The following is an 18,329-nucleotide window of genomic DNA, read 5'->3' on the forward strand; positions in this document are numbered from 1 at the left end:
CTGGGAAAAATATATTTTATCATTTTTGCATACAGCTGTCGTCTACTTTTAAGCTAACAATAGTTAATACTGGAAGCAGAATAGAGCCCCAGAGGCAAAGTGTTTGGCATGTAAATTTCTTTGGGACAAAAACACCTCTAGCTTTGAGTTGGTAGAGGACACTGTACCGAGACTAAAGCTCAAAGTTGTGCAAGCATCTACTGCAGTAGACTGACTGGAGAGTTTATAAGCTGCCGCTGAAGACTCCCTGGTTTATAAACTCAGATCAGTTTCAGAGCCAGCTACATTTCTCTGCTCTGCTGTTTCCATCTTGCTATTTTTCCTTTACTTTCTGTTCTGCAATTTAATTTCTATCTGTTTTTCAGTTGGATGCTTGTGTTTGTTTTTCCTCCAGGCTGATATAATATTTAAAATCCTCTCAATGTTTTTGTTTTTATCTCATAGTCACAGATTTCAGCTTTACTTGCTGGATTCAGGCTGAAATTAAAATTAAAAACTTGGCTTTAATTTAACTTTTGTTCAGGTTCGGGGTTTTGGGTTTCGGATAAACTCATCACATGGCGTCTCAGCAGGGTTTGTTTATGCAGACGAACAAGGAACGAAAGTACTTAAAGCTTTTAAAGAAGTGTAACATGAATATTGCATGACCAAAGCATGTTCCATTCAAAATGCAGAGGAGCATGTGACACAGCCCAACCTGGTGTCCCGGCCCCCGACAGATCCACCACACATCCTTTATTTCACACGAACAGGTCTGCAATCATCTCCTCTGTCACCTGACTCAGAATAGGGCTGAAAGGTAATACAAGAGAGACGGCTGAGAAGAGATGAAAAGATCCTCTAGCTTCAGCGTCAGAGATCAGAGTCTGTGGTGTTTTCTTTACCATTTAAAGTGACTACAATTTAATGTACGATAACAGTTAATGGTGTCATGACTAGGCTCCTAGGCCACTATGATAAACATGGAAAAGACACAGCAGTCGGCTGTAAACCAGAACATTTATACCAACAAAATTTGGAAAATTGCATAATTATGTCATGGTCTCTTGATTGTGGTCCCAGGGTTTTGAGTCACTTTGGGATTCCTGGTTTCTACTCCTCTTTTTTGGATTGTTGTTAGGCTGAGTTTGGATTTCCTGTTTTGATTTCTTTATTATTAATCTTTTCTTATGAGTTATGGATCCTTTGGTTAGGGTTTCTTGTGATAAGTACAGTTTCCTTGTGTCGTACTTCTTGCTAATTGTTCAGATTCCTGTAGTATTAGTATGCTGTGGTTGTTTTCTGTTCACCTTTAAAGATCAGCTCTCTGTCGTGGTTTCCTGTGACTGTCCACCTGAGTCTCGTTCTCTAATCAGGCCAGTTTTTATTTCAGACTTTGTGGGCTCCATGTCAGTGACATCGATTTAACAAGCCCTTCCTGCCTCTCTTATAGTGGAGAAGTTTTCCCTTTCATTTTCTAATAAAATATGGTCCTATAAAAATATGTGTCATACTTTTAGTGTTTGTTTCATCAGCGAGAGGCTCTAATGGCGTCTGCTTCTCGTTAACACTGAGCTCTGCGGTAAGCTCCACCCAGCTGGCACCTCCAGGATGCCAAAACAAACCACAAACTCTCGGAAAAGCGCGCTGGAAATACATGTGACCGTGCTGTGACCTTCAGAGCCAGATGATTGGGTCCCACAGGGAGTCCATCTGTGCCCTGATTGGGCCGAGCTCTGATGTTACCGATTTCTTAACTTGTTGATGTTTGAGCTTGAACAAGTGTGTGTGTGTGTGTGCGTGTGTGTGTGTGTGTGTGTGTTTTAGGAAAAAACTAAAATATTGAGATGACCTCAGCCTCCCGTGTGTATTTGTGAACATTCAAATGCACACTTAGTGTGTGCATTTGTGTGTTATTGTGCACAACAAGAAAAAGTGAGAACTTGAACACTGCGTGTCGGAGATACTTGGGCATGAGCATGATTCTGCAAGACAGGAAAAGTGTTTCGGTGCCGCCTGTTAACACAGTGGCTGCAGAGAAATGCTAAACAACATAAAACAGCTGTACAGTGATGCACAGTTACTTCACACATGTGAGCAGTTGCTGTAAACAGATGTTAAACAGCCACGAAGAGACAGGCCTGAAGACCACAGAGCGATAACTAGACTACAAAATCACACGAAACTGCAGAGACACCAAACACTAGACTTATTATGACTCCTGCTGTTTATAGTTTTCTCAATTTGCTGTCTACTTCTTTAAATTGAGCTCTTTTAGTGTAAATTACCTCACTTTAAACATGCAAATACATCAACAATTAAGCTATTAAATTAATTTCATGGTGCGCCTCATTATGAAATAACTGACTAACTATTTCGAAGTGATGCTGTGTTTTTACTCTCCATGGTTTCATTAAATGGTAACCTTTACTGTTTGGACCCATTCTGCATTAATGACTGGGAGAGAGAGACACTTGCAGCAGTGCATGGAACTGAGCTTTTATGCCCTTATTATAGGGCAGTGAAGAGAATGAACAGCACTTGGATATGAAATCTTTCTTAAAGGAAAATATTTCTTTTAATGTACAAAAACCTGAATAATCATGCCCCACTGTTTCTCTTATTGTCTTGAAAGAGCACTTCCCTCTCAGGCTGCAGGCTCACTTGTGGTTTCTAGAGTTTGTGAAGGTAGAATGGGAGGCAGAGCCTTCAGCTATCACACCCCCCAGTTGGGATTTAAGGGCTCAAACCTTGATTTTCACAACAGTTTACAGTTAGGACTGGATCTTATTTAAATTGCTATAAGCTCAGGCTGCTGGAGCCTGCCTATGATGTATGAGCACTTTTAACTTCCTCCTTCCACCATCCAAGTGTTTATATGCCACTGATGCACATCAATAAATAGTGTGTATTTTGTTCCTTTCTCTCTCCTTTTTCTCTTCACCCCAAATCGGTCCTGGCAGATGGCTGCTCCTCTCAGATCCTTCTTACCCCAGAAGTGCTTCTCTGTTTGGGTTTCTCTCTAAATTCATAAAGTCTTTACCTTAAAGTAACTTGAGCGTGTAGTGCAGCTTATATGGATGAATTCTTGACTTCATCACTCTTGATGAGTCATCTGATGCTTCGAAGCTGTGAGTTTCACATCAAGACTTAAACTGCTTTTCTGTGTTTTCAGGCTGACCAACAGTACGCCAGCAGTGTAGCAGACAACCTGAAGCGCCTGTAAGTCAACCTGCATGACAGGATGTTGTTACTACTGCAGCCAACATGAGTGTGTGTGTGTGTCGTCCCTTTTATGGACATTTTCAGCTGAGATAACAATACCACTGTTAAGTAGACTGGGACTGGAACTATTCCTGCATGTATAAGACGACATCAGGCTGGATTTAAACGCCGCTTTCCTAATTTTCTGAAAATAAAATATAACAGATTGATATGCTGATTAATATTAATCTTCTGGATTAGTGTTTATTAGTGAAACACTACATATCATCATGAATATTTATATATTGAAATTCAAATATGTGAACTTATTGTATTGTGGGATCAAGTCACTGTTCACGGTGGACAAGTTACAGTTTGTATAAATAAATCTTTGTCGTGTGTGAATGAGTTGTTGCCTCATGACAGTAAATTATAGCGCACACAGCCCACAATCAGTCGTGTCAACAAGCTTGACTGCATTATTAAGTCAAAAACTGCAAACAAACAAACATATTGGAATGTGTTGACTTTGTATTTGTGGAGCACCTCCAAACTGCTGACCATGTCATGTTAGCTTGGCCTAGTGAACACAGAGCAACATGAATTTATATCCCATACGAACCTATTTGTGTCAGGCTTGGCCCAATAGCTGACTTCAGGGAATCTTGGTTTCTGTGTAGAGTTGTGAATGTGAACACCGAACAGCTTTATGTATGTGCATGTTTGTTTTATTCTTCTGTCCTTAGCTTGTGAGCAGGGGCGGGCAACTCCAGGCCTCAAGTGCTGGTGTCCTGCAGGTTTTAGATATCACCCTGGGTCAAATGATTAGTTCATTACCAGGACTCTGGAGAACTCCAAGACATGTTGAGGAGGTAGTTTAGCAATTTCAATCAGCCGTGTTGGATCAAGGGCACATGTAAAACTTGCAGGACGCTGACTCTTGAGGCCTGGAGTTGCCTACTCCTGTCATAGAGGGAGCTCATGGTTTGGTGTGAACATTGATCGTTTGTTTCTCAGTTTTCCAGCAGAGATTCAGTCGGGTCTGTTGGAGGTCATCTCTCCGTCGGTCCACTTCTACCCCGACTTCTCCCGACTCCGAGAGTCCTTCGGAGACCCAAAGGAGAGAGTCAGGTCAGCAAACGTGTGTGTGTGTGTGTGTGTGTGTGTGTGTATATATCTTTGTACATGTTTAGACATCTTTGTGAGGACAGAAAATTGGCATGCTACAATACTTGTGGGGACCAACAGCCCTTAAGGGAACAAAATGCCCGTCCACACGAGTTTGAAGCCATTTTTGAGGCTCAGAATGTGGTTTTAGTGTCAGGGTTTCAAATAGGTTATGGTTAGGTTTAGGGTAAGGGTTAGGGTTAGGCATTAATTTTTTATGGTTAGGGTTAGGGTAAGCGACTAGGGAAAGCATTGTTTCAAATAGATGTCCTCACTAAGATATGAAAACGAGTGTGTGTGTGTGTGCACGTGTTCCACAACTTTCTTTAAGTAGATGTGGACTCTTGAAAACCAGACATATTTAGAGCATCTGGATCAGGTCATATAAATAACGCTGTTTCTGGATTTCATTAATAGAGGCATGTTATATAAATGGATACAACACTCAGTAAATCCTGAATAGAAATCAGTTTGGAGAATTCTCATTTACCAAAGACTGTAGAGATCCTGCCTCTAAAAAACTCTGTCCTCGGATCTCAGCAATGTCCTCACACAAGGGTCCCCACAAAGATAGGTGTGCAAGTCCACATAGTCAACTTTACAGTCCAATCAGGTGTGCGTTTGTATGTGATTTATGAGCTCCAGCAATGAGAGAAAGCTGGTACTGGTGGGTGTCTCTAATCATTTGTATTTATGCATGCATGTCAGTCAGTGTGTGTGTGTGTGTGTGTGTGTGTCTGTGTCTGTGTGTGCATGTGTTTAACATCTCCCCAGGCATCTGTCAGCCTGTCGTGGCTAATTCATGAGTCTCTGAGCAACCTAACCAGACACACACACACATACTGAACACACACACACACTTAAGTTGGTCCTCTCGCCTTCCTGTCTCCTTGAGAGAGCCATCTTAAAAGGAAACACACACACAGCTCGAAGTGACATCGTTTTATTTAATGAACTGCTGCTCCGCCCCTTGGCCCCGTTCCTGTGGTAACACTGGATAGGGAGGGAGGTAGAAAAGATGATTGGAAGGGAGAAGGAAAAAAAGAAACACCTCATCCTCTTCTTCACTGTCTGTGTGCTGATGAGCTATTTTCATTCACCGCCTCTGAAGAAACTGAAATCTGAAGCTTGTGGAGTCGTTTTCTCTGTGACACACGCTCTGGAGCGAGTTGGTGTGAAAACGGCGGCGACGGGTAGCTGACTGTAACATCTCTGCAGAGGAAGACGAAGAAACAGCGTTCTTCTTCCCTTTTGGGACTCATCTCAGAGAGAGACCAGGAGATCTTCTGATTTTGTGATTTCGTTCTGTCTGCAGACATCATCTTCAGTTCTTTCCTAGAAAATATCCGCTTTCAGAGATGCGATGCAGAAGGAAAATCTGTCAGACAGAACCTGGGCTGCAAGTCTTAACTGATGAGAAGAGCTGAGACCTGGGCTGAGTGATGCACTTGTTCTTCAAACAACAGGAACGAGTTGATTTAGTTTGCCAGCTGTTGGAGCTCAGAGAGATAGACTGCTGTCATTTTCATCAAACATGCAGTCACAACACCTGAAATCCAAACACACAAACACAAAAACAGGTTTTTAGATTCAGTAACGACGAGATGAAATAAGAGTTCTGTGGTGGTGGCGCGAGTTAAAGACCAAATATGTGAAACAAATATTACAAAACTCTTAAGTTAAATTCATATTCATATAATCTATAATCAGAACTACGGCTTCAGTAATGTATATGTCAGCTGGTGATGATTTTAGGTACTAAACGTCTGCTGGGAAGGTTTATCTATATTAGGACAGTGACTTATACTAGTAGAATGAAAAGTAATAAATACTACAAGTACATTTAAACTGTGCTTTAGTAAAGTTAGACTATGTTATATTACACCACTGGTCGTCTTCATGCCACCTGTTGTTTCCTTTCTGGGCATCCTCCTGCATGGCTAGCATCCAGATTTGGGCCTTCATGTTTTGCATCTAGTTTTGTTTTTTGCAAATTAATTTTTTTCTTTCAGTCACTGGTTAAGTTTAGGTACCAAAAACTTAACTTAACATATTGCAAATCACAAGGATAGGTTTACATTTTGTTAGCTTTAGCTACGAAAACCTGTTTTGTGTGGTTTGAGTTCTTGGTTTTAGGTGTTTGAAATTAGTTTGTTCACCTGTGCACCACTAGAGAAGTGTACAGATTTACCACATCAGCCCAGCCTCTACCCTAAAGCATCATGGGAGCAATTAGTTCGCAAAGTGAAACGTTCCTGCAAACAGAAGCTAATACATCAGCTGTGATGGATTTGTGTCCACGCTCTTCAGAGTTTAAGTGAGACGAACGGCTGTCAGGAAGGGACTACATCAGTCTGAAAACTTAATGATTCGGAGAAAATGGACTTTAATATGCAGAACTTGTCTGCTCCTTAAACACTTCAGAGTCTGAGCGAGCAAAAGACGAACACGTCTGCGCTGACTCTTCCTTTTTAACGCAGTTTGCATGCGAGCATATAGCCGCCGTAATTTGGTTCCCGCCGAAGGCCCGATGCTCTCGGTGTGAGAGGAAGATGGTGACGCGAGTCAGGCGGCCACCCTCGCGAGCTAACCGCTGTTCATTCAGTTCATCTCCCAGAACACTCCACCTGTGCGCTCACAATAAAGGTACCTTTATTTGATCATATTTATGGTTCCATTTAGACGCACACAGGAGCTTTTAAGGTTAAGAGGCCTGTTTTAATTCAGAAAAACTCTGATTACATCCAATCAATGCAACAGTGAAAATACTTTGTACAGTATGAAGCTGATGGGTCTGTTTTTGTGGTGCTTTCATGGTTGTTTTATGTTGTTTCCATGTCTTCTGTGCTTCTTTCATGGTTCTTTGTTGTTGTTTGTTTTTGTGGATATTTTGTGTATTTTTTGGTCTTTCTGTGTGTCTTTGTAGTGATTTTGTTTCTCTTTATCACTGCTTTAGTTTTTTGTGGGCTTTTGATGCTATTAAAACTTGTTTTTTCGCCCTTTGTATATCTTTTGAGTTTTGGACTGTGGGTTTATAATGTTGGCGTTTAGTTTCCTTTTGGATTTTTCTGCTGTTTTAATAGTTGAAGTTGTGACTCTGGTAACGTTATTGTTGTTCTTAAGATGACTTCTAGTCTATGATATAATTTTCTTTAATTTTACTGTCATTAGTCTCCACAGTCTTTCTCAGTTTTCCTTCCCTTCTGTTTTGTCCATCTTTGTTTCGTTCCCCAGTTTAGCTCCTTGTGTGTATTTGTGGACTTGTATTCAGTATCCTGGTTGTTGGGTGTTTTTCTTTGGTCATAAAAATGTGTTTATCTTCATGTCAGCTGCCTCATTGTCCTGCATTCGGGTCTTCTTCACGTCACCACTCCTGACACTTTGTGCTTGTCATGGGATGATTGACTTTCATGAAGAAGGAAACAAAAACTGCATTGTCTTGTCCACTTATGTTCTTCAAATGAAGGACAATCATTCATGCATTCGATAAGAAACCTTTTATTAATAGAAAGCAGCGGATAAATGCTGTTGTTTCTCTTGCTTCGTGAAAAAAAGAACACCTGGAAGTTGTGTTTTTACTTCTGAACTTCTCAAACATCCACGATTATAAACGAGGATGCAGAACGAGAAGGAACAAAAATCACAGCAGAGGTGGCAAAAACACTCACGATGATCACTTAAGTCGAAGCAGCAATAAATGTGTTAAAAATGCTCCAGTTAAAGTTAAAGCACTGATTTAACTTCTTTACTCAAGTAAAAGTGAAGAAGAGTTAACAAGGATTCAGCAGTTATGGGAACCTTAAGGTTGGTATTAGCGGTGCCGCGTGGGAAAAGGAATCGCTTATAAATCAGTGACAATCGTTTCAACTATGAGCTCCATTTTCTTTGTGATCAGGCTTTGACCAGCTGAGCTGTGCTGCTCGTGTTTGTGGATTTAAACAATTGAATTCAACAAGATATGAGACGATGTTACATGAGCTATCGTGGCTGACTGGCAGAGTATCTGTATCGTCTCCTTCAATTCAAGCAGATGTTGTGACATCACTCTGACCATGAACACCACAGCTGCTCAGCACGAGTCTGGCATCGTGCATGACTGCACACTTCTGTTTGGAAAGTGTAAGGAAGAGAAAGTCCAGATCTTTGTGTTGAAATGCAGCAGTTACCAATAAAGTTCAAATACATAAATAAACATGACCACAGGTCAGGTTTAAGGAAGTCCTTTAGAGCAGCAGTGGGGAACTCCAGGCCTCGAGGGCCGGTGTCCTGCAGGTTTTAGATCTCACTCTGGGTCAACACACCTGAATCAAATGAGTAGTTCATTTCCAGGCCTCTGGAGAACTTGAGGACATGCTGAGGTAATTTAGCCATTTAAATCAGCTGTGTTGGATCAAGGACACATCTAAAACCTGCAGGACTCCGGCCCTCGAGGCCTGGAGTTCTCCATCCCTGCTTTAGAGGAGTTGACATGGTCATGATGCTGATTCAAGAACACAGCACAAACTTCAGTTTTTCTTACTCACATAAGAACTTGTTGAAGCTTGTTGGAGCTCTGAGACTGCTGGCCCCTAGTGTGTAAACTGATAACAATAATAATATAATAACCTGAGCTGTAATATTGTTACATTCTCACAGGAGAATTTATAGTAAAGAGTAAACATGATTAACGCTTAGCTGTAAATATGTGATCATAAGTGATTATAGCTGCAATAAGGCGTCATTAAGTTTGTTTTTTTAGTTTTTAATTTGTCTGTCGTGTTTGTTTTAGAATAATCTCAGTGACGTGAGCTTCTACGGTTTGACCTTTAAAGGATGTTAAGCATGAATGACGTCTCTGCTCAGAAGCTGTGTGTTTGGCCTTTTTGACTGAACGCAGCGTGGAAGCACTGTGAAAGTGCAGTGATGCCTCTTTGGTCACGCTGCTGCTGTTTTTGTGAAAGAAGCTGCCAGAGAATCGTTTCTGTTTTATCTGGAAACACTCGAGTCTTTGCGTGTAGAACCAGCTGACTCTCCCTGTCGCCTTAAATCGCCTCGCCGATCGCCGCGAGGGAGTGCGAGACAAGAAAGCCTCTGTGTTAACTTTACTGTTTTGCTATAAAAGCCTCTTTTTCCCGGGATTGTTTCTTAGACCTCGGTGGGATTATAAAAAGTCTATTGACTCCCAACAGTAAAAATAAGCCTTTAAAGTGCCACGTGAGGAGATGAGCGTGGATCGTTTTTTTATGGCGCAATAAAGAGAAAATGGAGGCGTGGATGGGTTTTCTTAACTGAAGGAGTGGCACCTCATGTGTTTATCACATGCTGCACAAACCCCTTCAACAAATTGCATCTTTTAATGCTTTTTTTATTTTATTTTGACCCTGAGATGTGTGGGATGTTTTTCTGGCACTATGATCATGTGCTCCTGCTCACTGCACAAAGCTGCAGACCTCCACTGGTCAGTGTGGATGGACACATGAGGAGCTTTTATGCTTCTGGACAAATCTGACCTCGTTTGTTTGCACCATCCTTCTGCTTTTATATGTTTAATGACACAAAAAAGTTAAACGCACTAACATAAAACCTCACTTCTGTTTTACCCTCAAGCATCAAACTATATCACTGAAAGAACGAAAACAACATGTTAAAATATCCAAATCTGAATAGTAATCCATGTTTGGAGACGGCGGCACTGCCAAAAGGACAGAAGGCCGAGCTGGAGAGTTTTGTTGGGAGGGACAGCTCAGGATGGAAGTTTGCATGTGTGCAGAGGAGGGATGGTGTTAAAGATGGAGCTGCGAGGCAGAAGGAAGAGCTCAGAGAAGATTTGTGGATGTGGTGAAACAGGACATGCAAAGGGTTGGCGTGACAGAGGAGCATGCTGGGATGATCTACTGTGGCGACCCCTAAAGGGAGAAGTTAGAAGAAGAAGAAAACAAGTCCTTTGGTTTGATTTCTAACCTTTGTCTTTGAGGCTCAGAAAAAGGTGATTAGAGAGACGTAACAGTAACTAGTAAGTTGTTACTGTTGGAGCATTTTTAATGACATCATCACTGAGCTCTGATTAGCAGGTGTCTGTATCTGTGTGATGGTCACACGGTCTGTGGATGCAGACTGATCACTCCGCCCTGTTCTGATGAAGTGTCAACCTATAAACCGTTACCAGTGTATAAGTTATGAATCAGATTTTAGTGACTTCCCTGTTAAAATAAAGAATTCATTATCGATTTCTCTTTTTTCCTGAGAACTTATCGAGCATTAAACAGACGGCGGTAAACTCGCATGCAGCAGCAGGAACCCTCTGAGCTCTGACACCTCAAACAGCTGAGCGCTCGCTCTGTAAATATCGAGCTGTGTGTTTAGCAAACCTCGTCTGTGAAAACACCGATTCAGTTCACCGCTGATTGCTTTGTTCTGTTTCTGCGAGCGCCTGAAACTGGCGGCGCGCTCTCTTTCCCACCTTGCGGGCCGAAGGCGTCGATGGAAACCTGCAGAGCTACAACCTTGATCCTGCTGGATGTGCTTCCTCTGTGTGTGTCAGAGACAGTTGTTACCTGTTTAGTGTGTGTGAGCAGCGTAAACACACAAACATTCAGTGTTTTTTATTCCACAAACAGGCATTTTACAGGTGAACAGACGATGAGATCAGCTCCACGATTAAGGGAACAGTTCCCCCCCTCTGGTCATTCATTCATTTATTTTCATTCTTTCATTGTTTTTGCCTCTTTGTCTTATTTTTCTCTATTTTGTAGCTTTTTTGTGCATTTGTGGTTGTTTTGTGGACCTTTGTGGTTCTCGTTGGATAATTGACTTTCATGAAGAAACAAATACACGCTGCCTTGTCTTTGCCACTTATAAGACCACACGTACTTGAGAAGGAGAGGTTCACTCCAAAATCACATCTACATATTTTGCCTCTGGGCTGCAGCGTTGTTTATCCAACACAGTCGTGTTTGACTTGCTTAGCTTTGCCAAACTGACTTTCCTTAACTACAGTGAAAGTAAATGGCGCTTGTATCCGTAGAAGAGCCCAAAGAATACACTTGAAAAACATGTGGTTACTCGAGAACATCCACAAGGCTGTGAGCAGTCTCAAACAGAAACAGACTGATCTGTGTGTGTAACCCTCCACCTCTGCTCAGCGATGGAGATGTCCTGCTTTACTCTCTGAGGGGAGGCGTGGTACATGTGGACAGGGGATGTGCAGTCTTTCTAATGTCCAGCAGGGGGCGACTCCTCTGGTCAGTCTTCCTTTTGGTCTCAGTCGCTGATTTTAGGGGAGAAAGGATGAAACAGCAGAGTGTGATTTAGGGCGGAGCTACAAGTCGCTTACACTCGTTTCGACCGTAACATCCAACTTTAAAACACCAGCATAGCAACAGCTCCATAGCAACCCATTAACCAATGGATGATGTCACAATGGCGTGTGTGCATGTGCAGTAACTGTGTGTGTGTGTCTCAGAAGAAGAGGTGCAGGTATACTTGCATTAACACATTAACTCCTCCCCCTCTTCTTCAGGTGGAGGACGAAGCAGAACCTGGACTACTGCTTCTTGATGATGTACGCTCAGTCTAAAGGAACCTACTACGTCCAGGTAAAGAGAAACAGAAGAAGAAGAAGCTCGGCGAGCAGCCGCTGGTCTTTCTCTCTGTCTGTGGTTATTTTTAAGCATTTCGGTCGTTTCATGTGTTTGTGCCAAAATCCTGGGGGTGGGGCCAAAGATAAATGAATGAAGCTGACAGTTGAGATAAATTGTTCATTCCGCTTCACGTCAGAGTGAACGCTGCGTGTTTATCGGTGGATTTTCTGGTAAATGATTCATTGCTGTGTGGTGAATAAAAATTATGCTCACTGCTGGATCTTTCCTTTAAAACTAGTCTGCTTTTGGAAAAGCAGGATTAAGGAGAAGGGGGCGTGCTCAGAAATGATCAGGATCATGTAAGTGTAAATTCAGATGACACGTCCTCGTGTGTTTGCAGAGCTCCTGGGAGGACTTTGATCTCCTTTTTGCTTTTTCACAACTCTAATCATTTTGCATATTTTCACTCTTTACTCCGTATTTTGGTCTTTAGGTTTAATTTTTCGTTAGATTTTGGTTGATTTGGCGTCTGTGGCTGTGATGTCTGGTTTGGAGACGGAGGCCGAGGTCACATTTTCACAGGGAGTGAGCATCGTGGAGGGGAACAGAAACGTGTCCATCACAGGGACAGCTCAGAGTCAGAGAGGTTGAGATTGTTTGCACATGTGCAGAGGAGGGAGGATGGGTCAACTGGAGAAAGGAGAAAAAGAGGAAAAGCTCAGAGGAGATTCATGGATGCAGTGAAGGAGGACATGCAGAGGGGGATGCTGGGATGGGAGGAGATGCAGATGACCCGCTATGGCCCCCCCCCTAAAGGGAGCAGCTGGAAGAAGAGTCTGTGGTCATTTCAGGTTGCATCTTTTTGTCTGTTTTAGTTCATTTTTCGTCGTCTGGTCACATTTGGGTCAGGCTGTCGTTTCACTTGGTGGTGATTTTTGGACACGTGTTCCTCAGGTTTATCGTCTTTGTCCTTTTTTTTGTCACATTTTGTTTGTTTTTGTGTATTTGGGTCATTTCAGGTCTCATTTTTTAGTCCAGTTGTATCGCTGTGGGATTGTTTTGTGCCTCATCTTGGTCATTTGTGTTCCTTCGTACCCTTTTGAAACACATTGCTCTGAATGCGATGAAGTTTTAAGATAAAAGGTCTCTGTGATGTAATCCTGCTGGTGTCTGAAGATGATGATGAAACTGTTGCATTGTGGGTAGACTAATGGACGCGTCACTGTGGCGCTGTCACAGAGTCTTTGTTCCCTTTAAAGATGAAAAGAAGAAGGACTCGTCCCTCATCCTCCTCCTCGACATGTGGGACAGAAAGGCGTTTATCTGAATAAACAGGAAATGAGAGGAAGTGATCTTTAGCTCACCTGCTTCCTCGCGACCTGCAGACAACCCGGCGTCCTCCAGAGGTCTTAAAAACACCTCATAAACATATATGAAATTAAACAGCCTGACCCGACCGGCTTCACACTGAAGCCGGTGTTGCATTCAGGTGCGTCTCACCAGCTCATGAATTAAAAGCGTCCCGTGTCACGTCCTGCTTCTGATATTTTCTCTCATGCTAATAAAAATTAAATGAAACCTAAAAGCGCAGGCTTCATGTCTTTGGCTCTGCCGTCCGCTTCGTTACGCTCGCTAACCTTTAATTATCTGAGCTCGTTGATGATAAAGCTGCTGATGCGGAGCAGCAGAGGAGAAGTGCAGCCTTTAAAAGCACACCAAACTATCCTACATTTCCCGGCCCTTTAATCTCCTTGTCCTTCTTCTTCTCCCTTCTTTTTGTTCTTCTCTTTCATTTCTTATTCATAATGGTTCCTCCCTGGATTCTTCTTCTTCTTCCTTCTCCTCTTTACTTATTTTTCCTCTTTCTGGCTTCTGTTCTTCTTCTTCACGGCTTCTTCTGTTTTGATCTTTTGTTCTGTTCAGAGCATCAGATCACACTTTCAGAAGCTCTGTTTGACTTTTCGGCTCTCAGGGCTTTTATTTTGAATGTGGATCATATTCTCTTGGTCACTTCTCACTTCCTGCCCTCCTCATCCTCACCTGACGAGGCTTGCTTGTGATCGTGGTGAATTTATTGAGTGTTTTGAGTGTTAGTTTAAAATAATCGGTGTAAAAACTAAAGAAAAATGCACACTTTTTACTGCTTAAAGGTGACGTCTGTGAAATGCTGTTGAAATGTTGTTTATTCAAAGCCTGATTGTTCCTGAATGTGGCTGAATTATAAAACCAGCCTACTTCGGCGTTCGAATGTCAACCAAAGAGCAACTGAACGAAAATACAGAAAGTGACGACCAATAGATGTGAAACCATCACAAAGACGAATAAATTCCACTGAAATGATGAAAGATGACATTTTCCTCAAAGACGCAGCAGAATACCTGAAGACAGGTGATGTCAGAGGTCGAGGCCGGCGGGAGGTGTTTGTGACAAGCAAATAAAATCTGCATTTTCCAGCATTTTCGGACAGAATGGCGAGCAGGAAGCTCTACAGATGGATGTGGCGCTCTGTGCGCTGGGCTGTTGTGAGCCGCAGACTTGAACGCTGGTCTGCCTGCCGGAGCTGAGCCCGGTTATTTTTCTGGCTACTTTCCTGTGATGGAGCAGTCTCGCCGACATCATCTCAGCCGGGGGCGGCGGAGCTTCGGCTGCTCCCACACGAAGCTTTCTGACAGGAACACGGAGCCGACACGCTGTTTTGACACTTAAATTCTCTCTGAACTTTGCAGAGTTTTCGCTGTCTGCACGGAGCAGCGGTGAGGCGAGGGGGTGGAGGAGGTAATTACTCTGTCGACTCCCCCGGGGACGAAACGGGAAGACGTGTGTCAGGAGGCTGGCGTTTGTGGAGCGTCTTCTGCTGGTTTGAGATCAGGAGCAGAAATGTTGAGTCTGGCTTCTCTGCTGAAGTCTTACTGATTCCGTCGCTGAGACGAGGCGAGAGGCGGAAACCCTGTTAAAGTTTGCATGTGCATCGATTTCTTAATAACAATAAAAACTCTTGAGTTTTTATTGACATTTTTCTCACAGTCTGATGGTTTTTGGAGCCACCGTTTGTCTTTTACCGGTTTATGTTTGCATCTTTGAACTGTGACTGACTTTTAATGCTACAAACCTCCAGAGAGTTCCTCTGGCTCTGTGCTCCGTGATGTCCTGAACAGGTTTATGGATGTTTATCTGTGTTATAAGTAATAAAAAAGCAAGATCCAGACTTCTTGTGAAAATGTCTGATTGGAGGGTTTTAAATGATCTGCCTCTTGCTTCCACCTCACCTCTCCCTCTGTTCCCCTCTTGCTTCTTCACATTCAGCACATTTATTTTGATCTTCATCTGAGGAGTTCATTGAGGCGGTTTTTCATTTTGGCATTTCGTGCGTGTTAACGTTAAGCAGGCTTTTGTTTTTTGTTTTGGAGGGCACACACACACACACAAACAGTTAAAGGAGGAAACTAAACTGTGTCTTTCTCTCTATCTCTCTCTCTCTGTTGCAGTTAGAGGACGATATAGTCGCTCGCCCAAACTTCTTCACCACCATGAAGAACTTTGCGCTGCAGCAGCCGTCGGAGGACTGGATGATCCTGGAGTTCTCTCAGCTCGGCTTCATCGGTGAGTCACAGCGCTCGGCTCCATCAAGGGTGGAGGAGACACCCCCCCCTCCCCAGATGGCAGAGGAGCAGAGAGGAGGGTCTGTTGTTCATTCAATGGTCATCTCTGAGAACTTCCCGGTGTTGTCTCCTTTAGCTTCTGAAGGGACAGCAAACAGGTGAACAAACACCTGAAACACAGCGTGCAGTTACAAACGCACGGTCAGCACAGCGCACAAAGTGTGTCGCTGCCAAACGCCTTCGACAGCCAAGCTTTCTGTGAGTTAGCTGGCTTGATAAAACGTACGACCTCAGTCAGAGCTGATGGGTGGTGATCCTCTCGCTCTGCCAGGCTTCAGTCACACAGGCTCAGCGACTGGTTGGCAGACACAGGGGAACCACTAGAGCGATGTACCCTGGCTGTTATCTGGATCAGGTTATCGTTGCGTTACTTTATGTAAATACATAAATTTTTCATGACCCCCAAGGTTTTTATTTTTATCGCAAAGCACTTTGACTTTTACATGTGCTGTATAAATAAATGACACTTACCTACTAGGGAAAAAGGTCTGTTCTCCAACCGATTGGGGAGTGGTTGGTGGAGGTTGCTCTGTGCTGCCTACTCCAGTCAGAGACATTATCAAAGGAACTGTTCATAAAGATTTATAAGTAGCATAAAAATCAGCAATAGAGCACTGATGAAGTAGTGTCTAATCCTCTGCTTTCACTGGTTAATGTGCTTCTTGTTTTAGTCAGTTTTCCGTTTGTGACATGATGTCTGTACATTGGAGCGCTGAGACATCGCAGGCTAGTTCAGGTCTGCCTGTCCCCATAAACAGTCGACAGACATGAGTGCTGCGTTAATCAGTGATGTAGAACAAAGTGCTGCATGAGTCTATGGTTAAAATGTGATTGTAGGCTAAAGTGCTTTGAGTGGTCAGTAAGATTAGAAAAAAACCATAAATGCAAATGCATTACATCTTTAAAAAGGCTCTCAGCCTTCCACTTACTCTCGTTTCTTTAATATTTTAAACTTATAAGTTGTAATTAGCACTGATGGATGCTTTTTATTTTCAATAATCGTAGTTTCTCATCCTGGGCTGACATGCCGGGCTCTCCTCGTCCTCCGCCTTCGTCCTTCTTTTTCTTTTGCCATTTTTCTGTTTCAGCTCTGATGCCAGTCCTTTTCTTTGTTTTGAGTCATAGTCTCGAGGGAAATGCATTCACCACCTCGCTGCCCAAACCTCCGTTTTTTTCCATAAGCCGTGTCACTCTAAATAAAAAGCCGTGCCTTCTGTTTCTCTGTCGTCAGCCAGGTTTGCTTCAGTTGCAAAATCCTCTTTCGCTTCTCTCTCAGGCCAGATTCACACGTAGGTGTTACAGGCCTGATGTTGTGGGGGTGTCTTTGCTTACACGTCATCATATTTAGGTTTAATTAGCCATTAGCGTGATCCAGACTAGCTGACTGCTAAATTTTATTCCTGTACCCAAGAACAAGAACTAGCTCATTCTCTCAGGACATCCACCCCTGAGAGGATGAGAATATCATGATTTGAGTTTGATTTGAACAGCGCTTGCATTTTAAAAGTTAAACTTTTCTCAGCTTTTTAAATGGAGGAAAGCACAGCGACGGTTCTGCAGTTCAGCACAGCAGCATGTGACATCACCATGATCAAAACAGCTGGCTGGAAAACTCTGGGGCATGAAGAACAGACGCTCTGATGACGGACAAGAGGAGACGGCGACTATATAAACATAAGCAAGAGGAAGTGGAAACAGCTGAGAGAACAAAACTCAGCTGAACTAAATCAAAGAAAAAGACACAGGGGAGGACAAGTGAAAGCAGAGTACAAGGAACAACTGACTTTCAAAATAAAGCAGGAAGAATGATAACCAAATTGGGAAAACACATGAATGGACTTAATACTGGAGGAATGACACAGTAGGATGAAGCACTGAGTGTCAAACAGTCGGCTCGGTGGCCAGAATCAGCCCATCAAAGAGTCTTAATTCGGCCGACTGGACAACTGTGGAAAAAGTGAAGGAGGGATTAGATTGTTACAGCGTCTCATACTATACTGGCATTTCCATCGCCATTCAGACACCACCAAAGTAAAGAAGTAACAGATTTCTGCTACAGTTGATTAGTTACCTCAGGGATTAAATGTGTAATTAAACGTTTTTAGATTGAGAGAACGACTTTGACTCATCTGGCCCATTTAAGCTCAAAGTGGGCAGCATGTGGCCGGCCCACAAAGTAAAACAAGTCTGACACTCTGGTCCCCGGGGCCGGTGTCCCTGCAGGTTTTAGATCTCACCCTGGGTCAACACACCTGAATCACATGATTAGTCATTACCAGGCCTCTGGAAAACTTCAAGACATGTTGAGAAGGTAATTTATCCATTTAAATCAGCTGTGATGGATCAAGGACACATCTAAAACATGCAGGACACCAGCCCTCGTGGACTGGGATTGGGGACCCCTGCTCTAAAGCAACCAGGAACTAGGAACAGACTAAATACACTAAAGAACAGGCCAGAAAGATGCAAAGCTCACAAATACGACCCAGGACACGACAGCTGAATCCAGCTGAGTCCGCGGTAACGGGAAACGCTCGTGCCGGTTGTCCTGCTGAGCTTGCTGAGAACATGAATGCCAGAATATCACTGCATATTTTTTGCAGTCTCATCTCAACTTTTTCCCACCAGATCGGGATGATGTCAGCGAAGAGCGATGACATCGTGCCGTGTCATCGTGCGATGACATTGTGGAGAAAGACTTTATCAAGATATAAAAGTGATGGAAAACTGATATCAGGGAAAACTGAATCTGAGCTTGAAG

At 43.0% G+C, this 18,329-nt stretch overlaps 1 protein-coding gene across 1 annotated transcript in view; it reads left to right on the forward strand.

Annotated features, from left to right (window-relative positions):
* Window positions 1-18,329, forward strand: part of mgat4b (alpha-1,3-mannosyl-glycoprotein 4-beta-N-acetylglucosaminyltransferase B) — a 118,315-nt gene that overhangs the window by 69,210 nt on the left and 30,776 nt on the right. Inside the window, exons 5-8 of the mRNA XM_085471192.1 lie at window positions 3,155-3,201; window positions 4,201-4,314; window positions 11,849-11,924; window positions 15,395-15,509. Of these exons, the coding sequence (XP_085327318.1) occupies window positions 3,155-3,201; window positions 4,201-4,314; window positions 11,849-11,924; window positions 15,395-15,509 (352 nt within the window). The remainder of the gene's footprint in view (window positions 1-3,154; window positions 3,202-4,200; window positions 4,315-11,848; window positions 11,925-15,394; window positions 15,510-18,329) is intronic.

Source organism: Copadichromis virginalis, linkage group LG2, assembly GCF_057382275.1.
Source record: "Copadichromis virginalis isolate Kocher_CV1m ecotype Utaka linkage group LG2, C_Virginalis_male_GT1.1, whole genome shotgun sequence".
Taxonomy (NCBI): Eukaryota; Metazoa; Chordata; class Actinopteri; order Cichliformes; family Cichlidae; genus Copadichromis; species Copadichromis virginalis.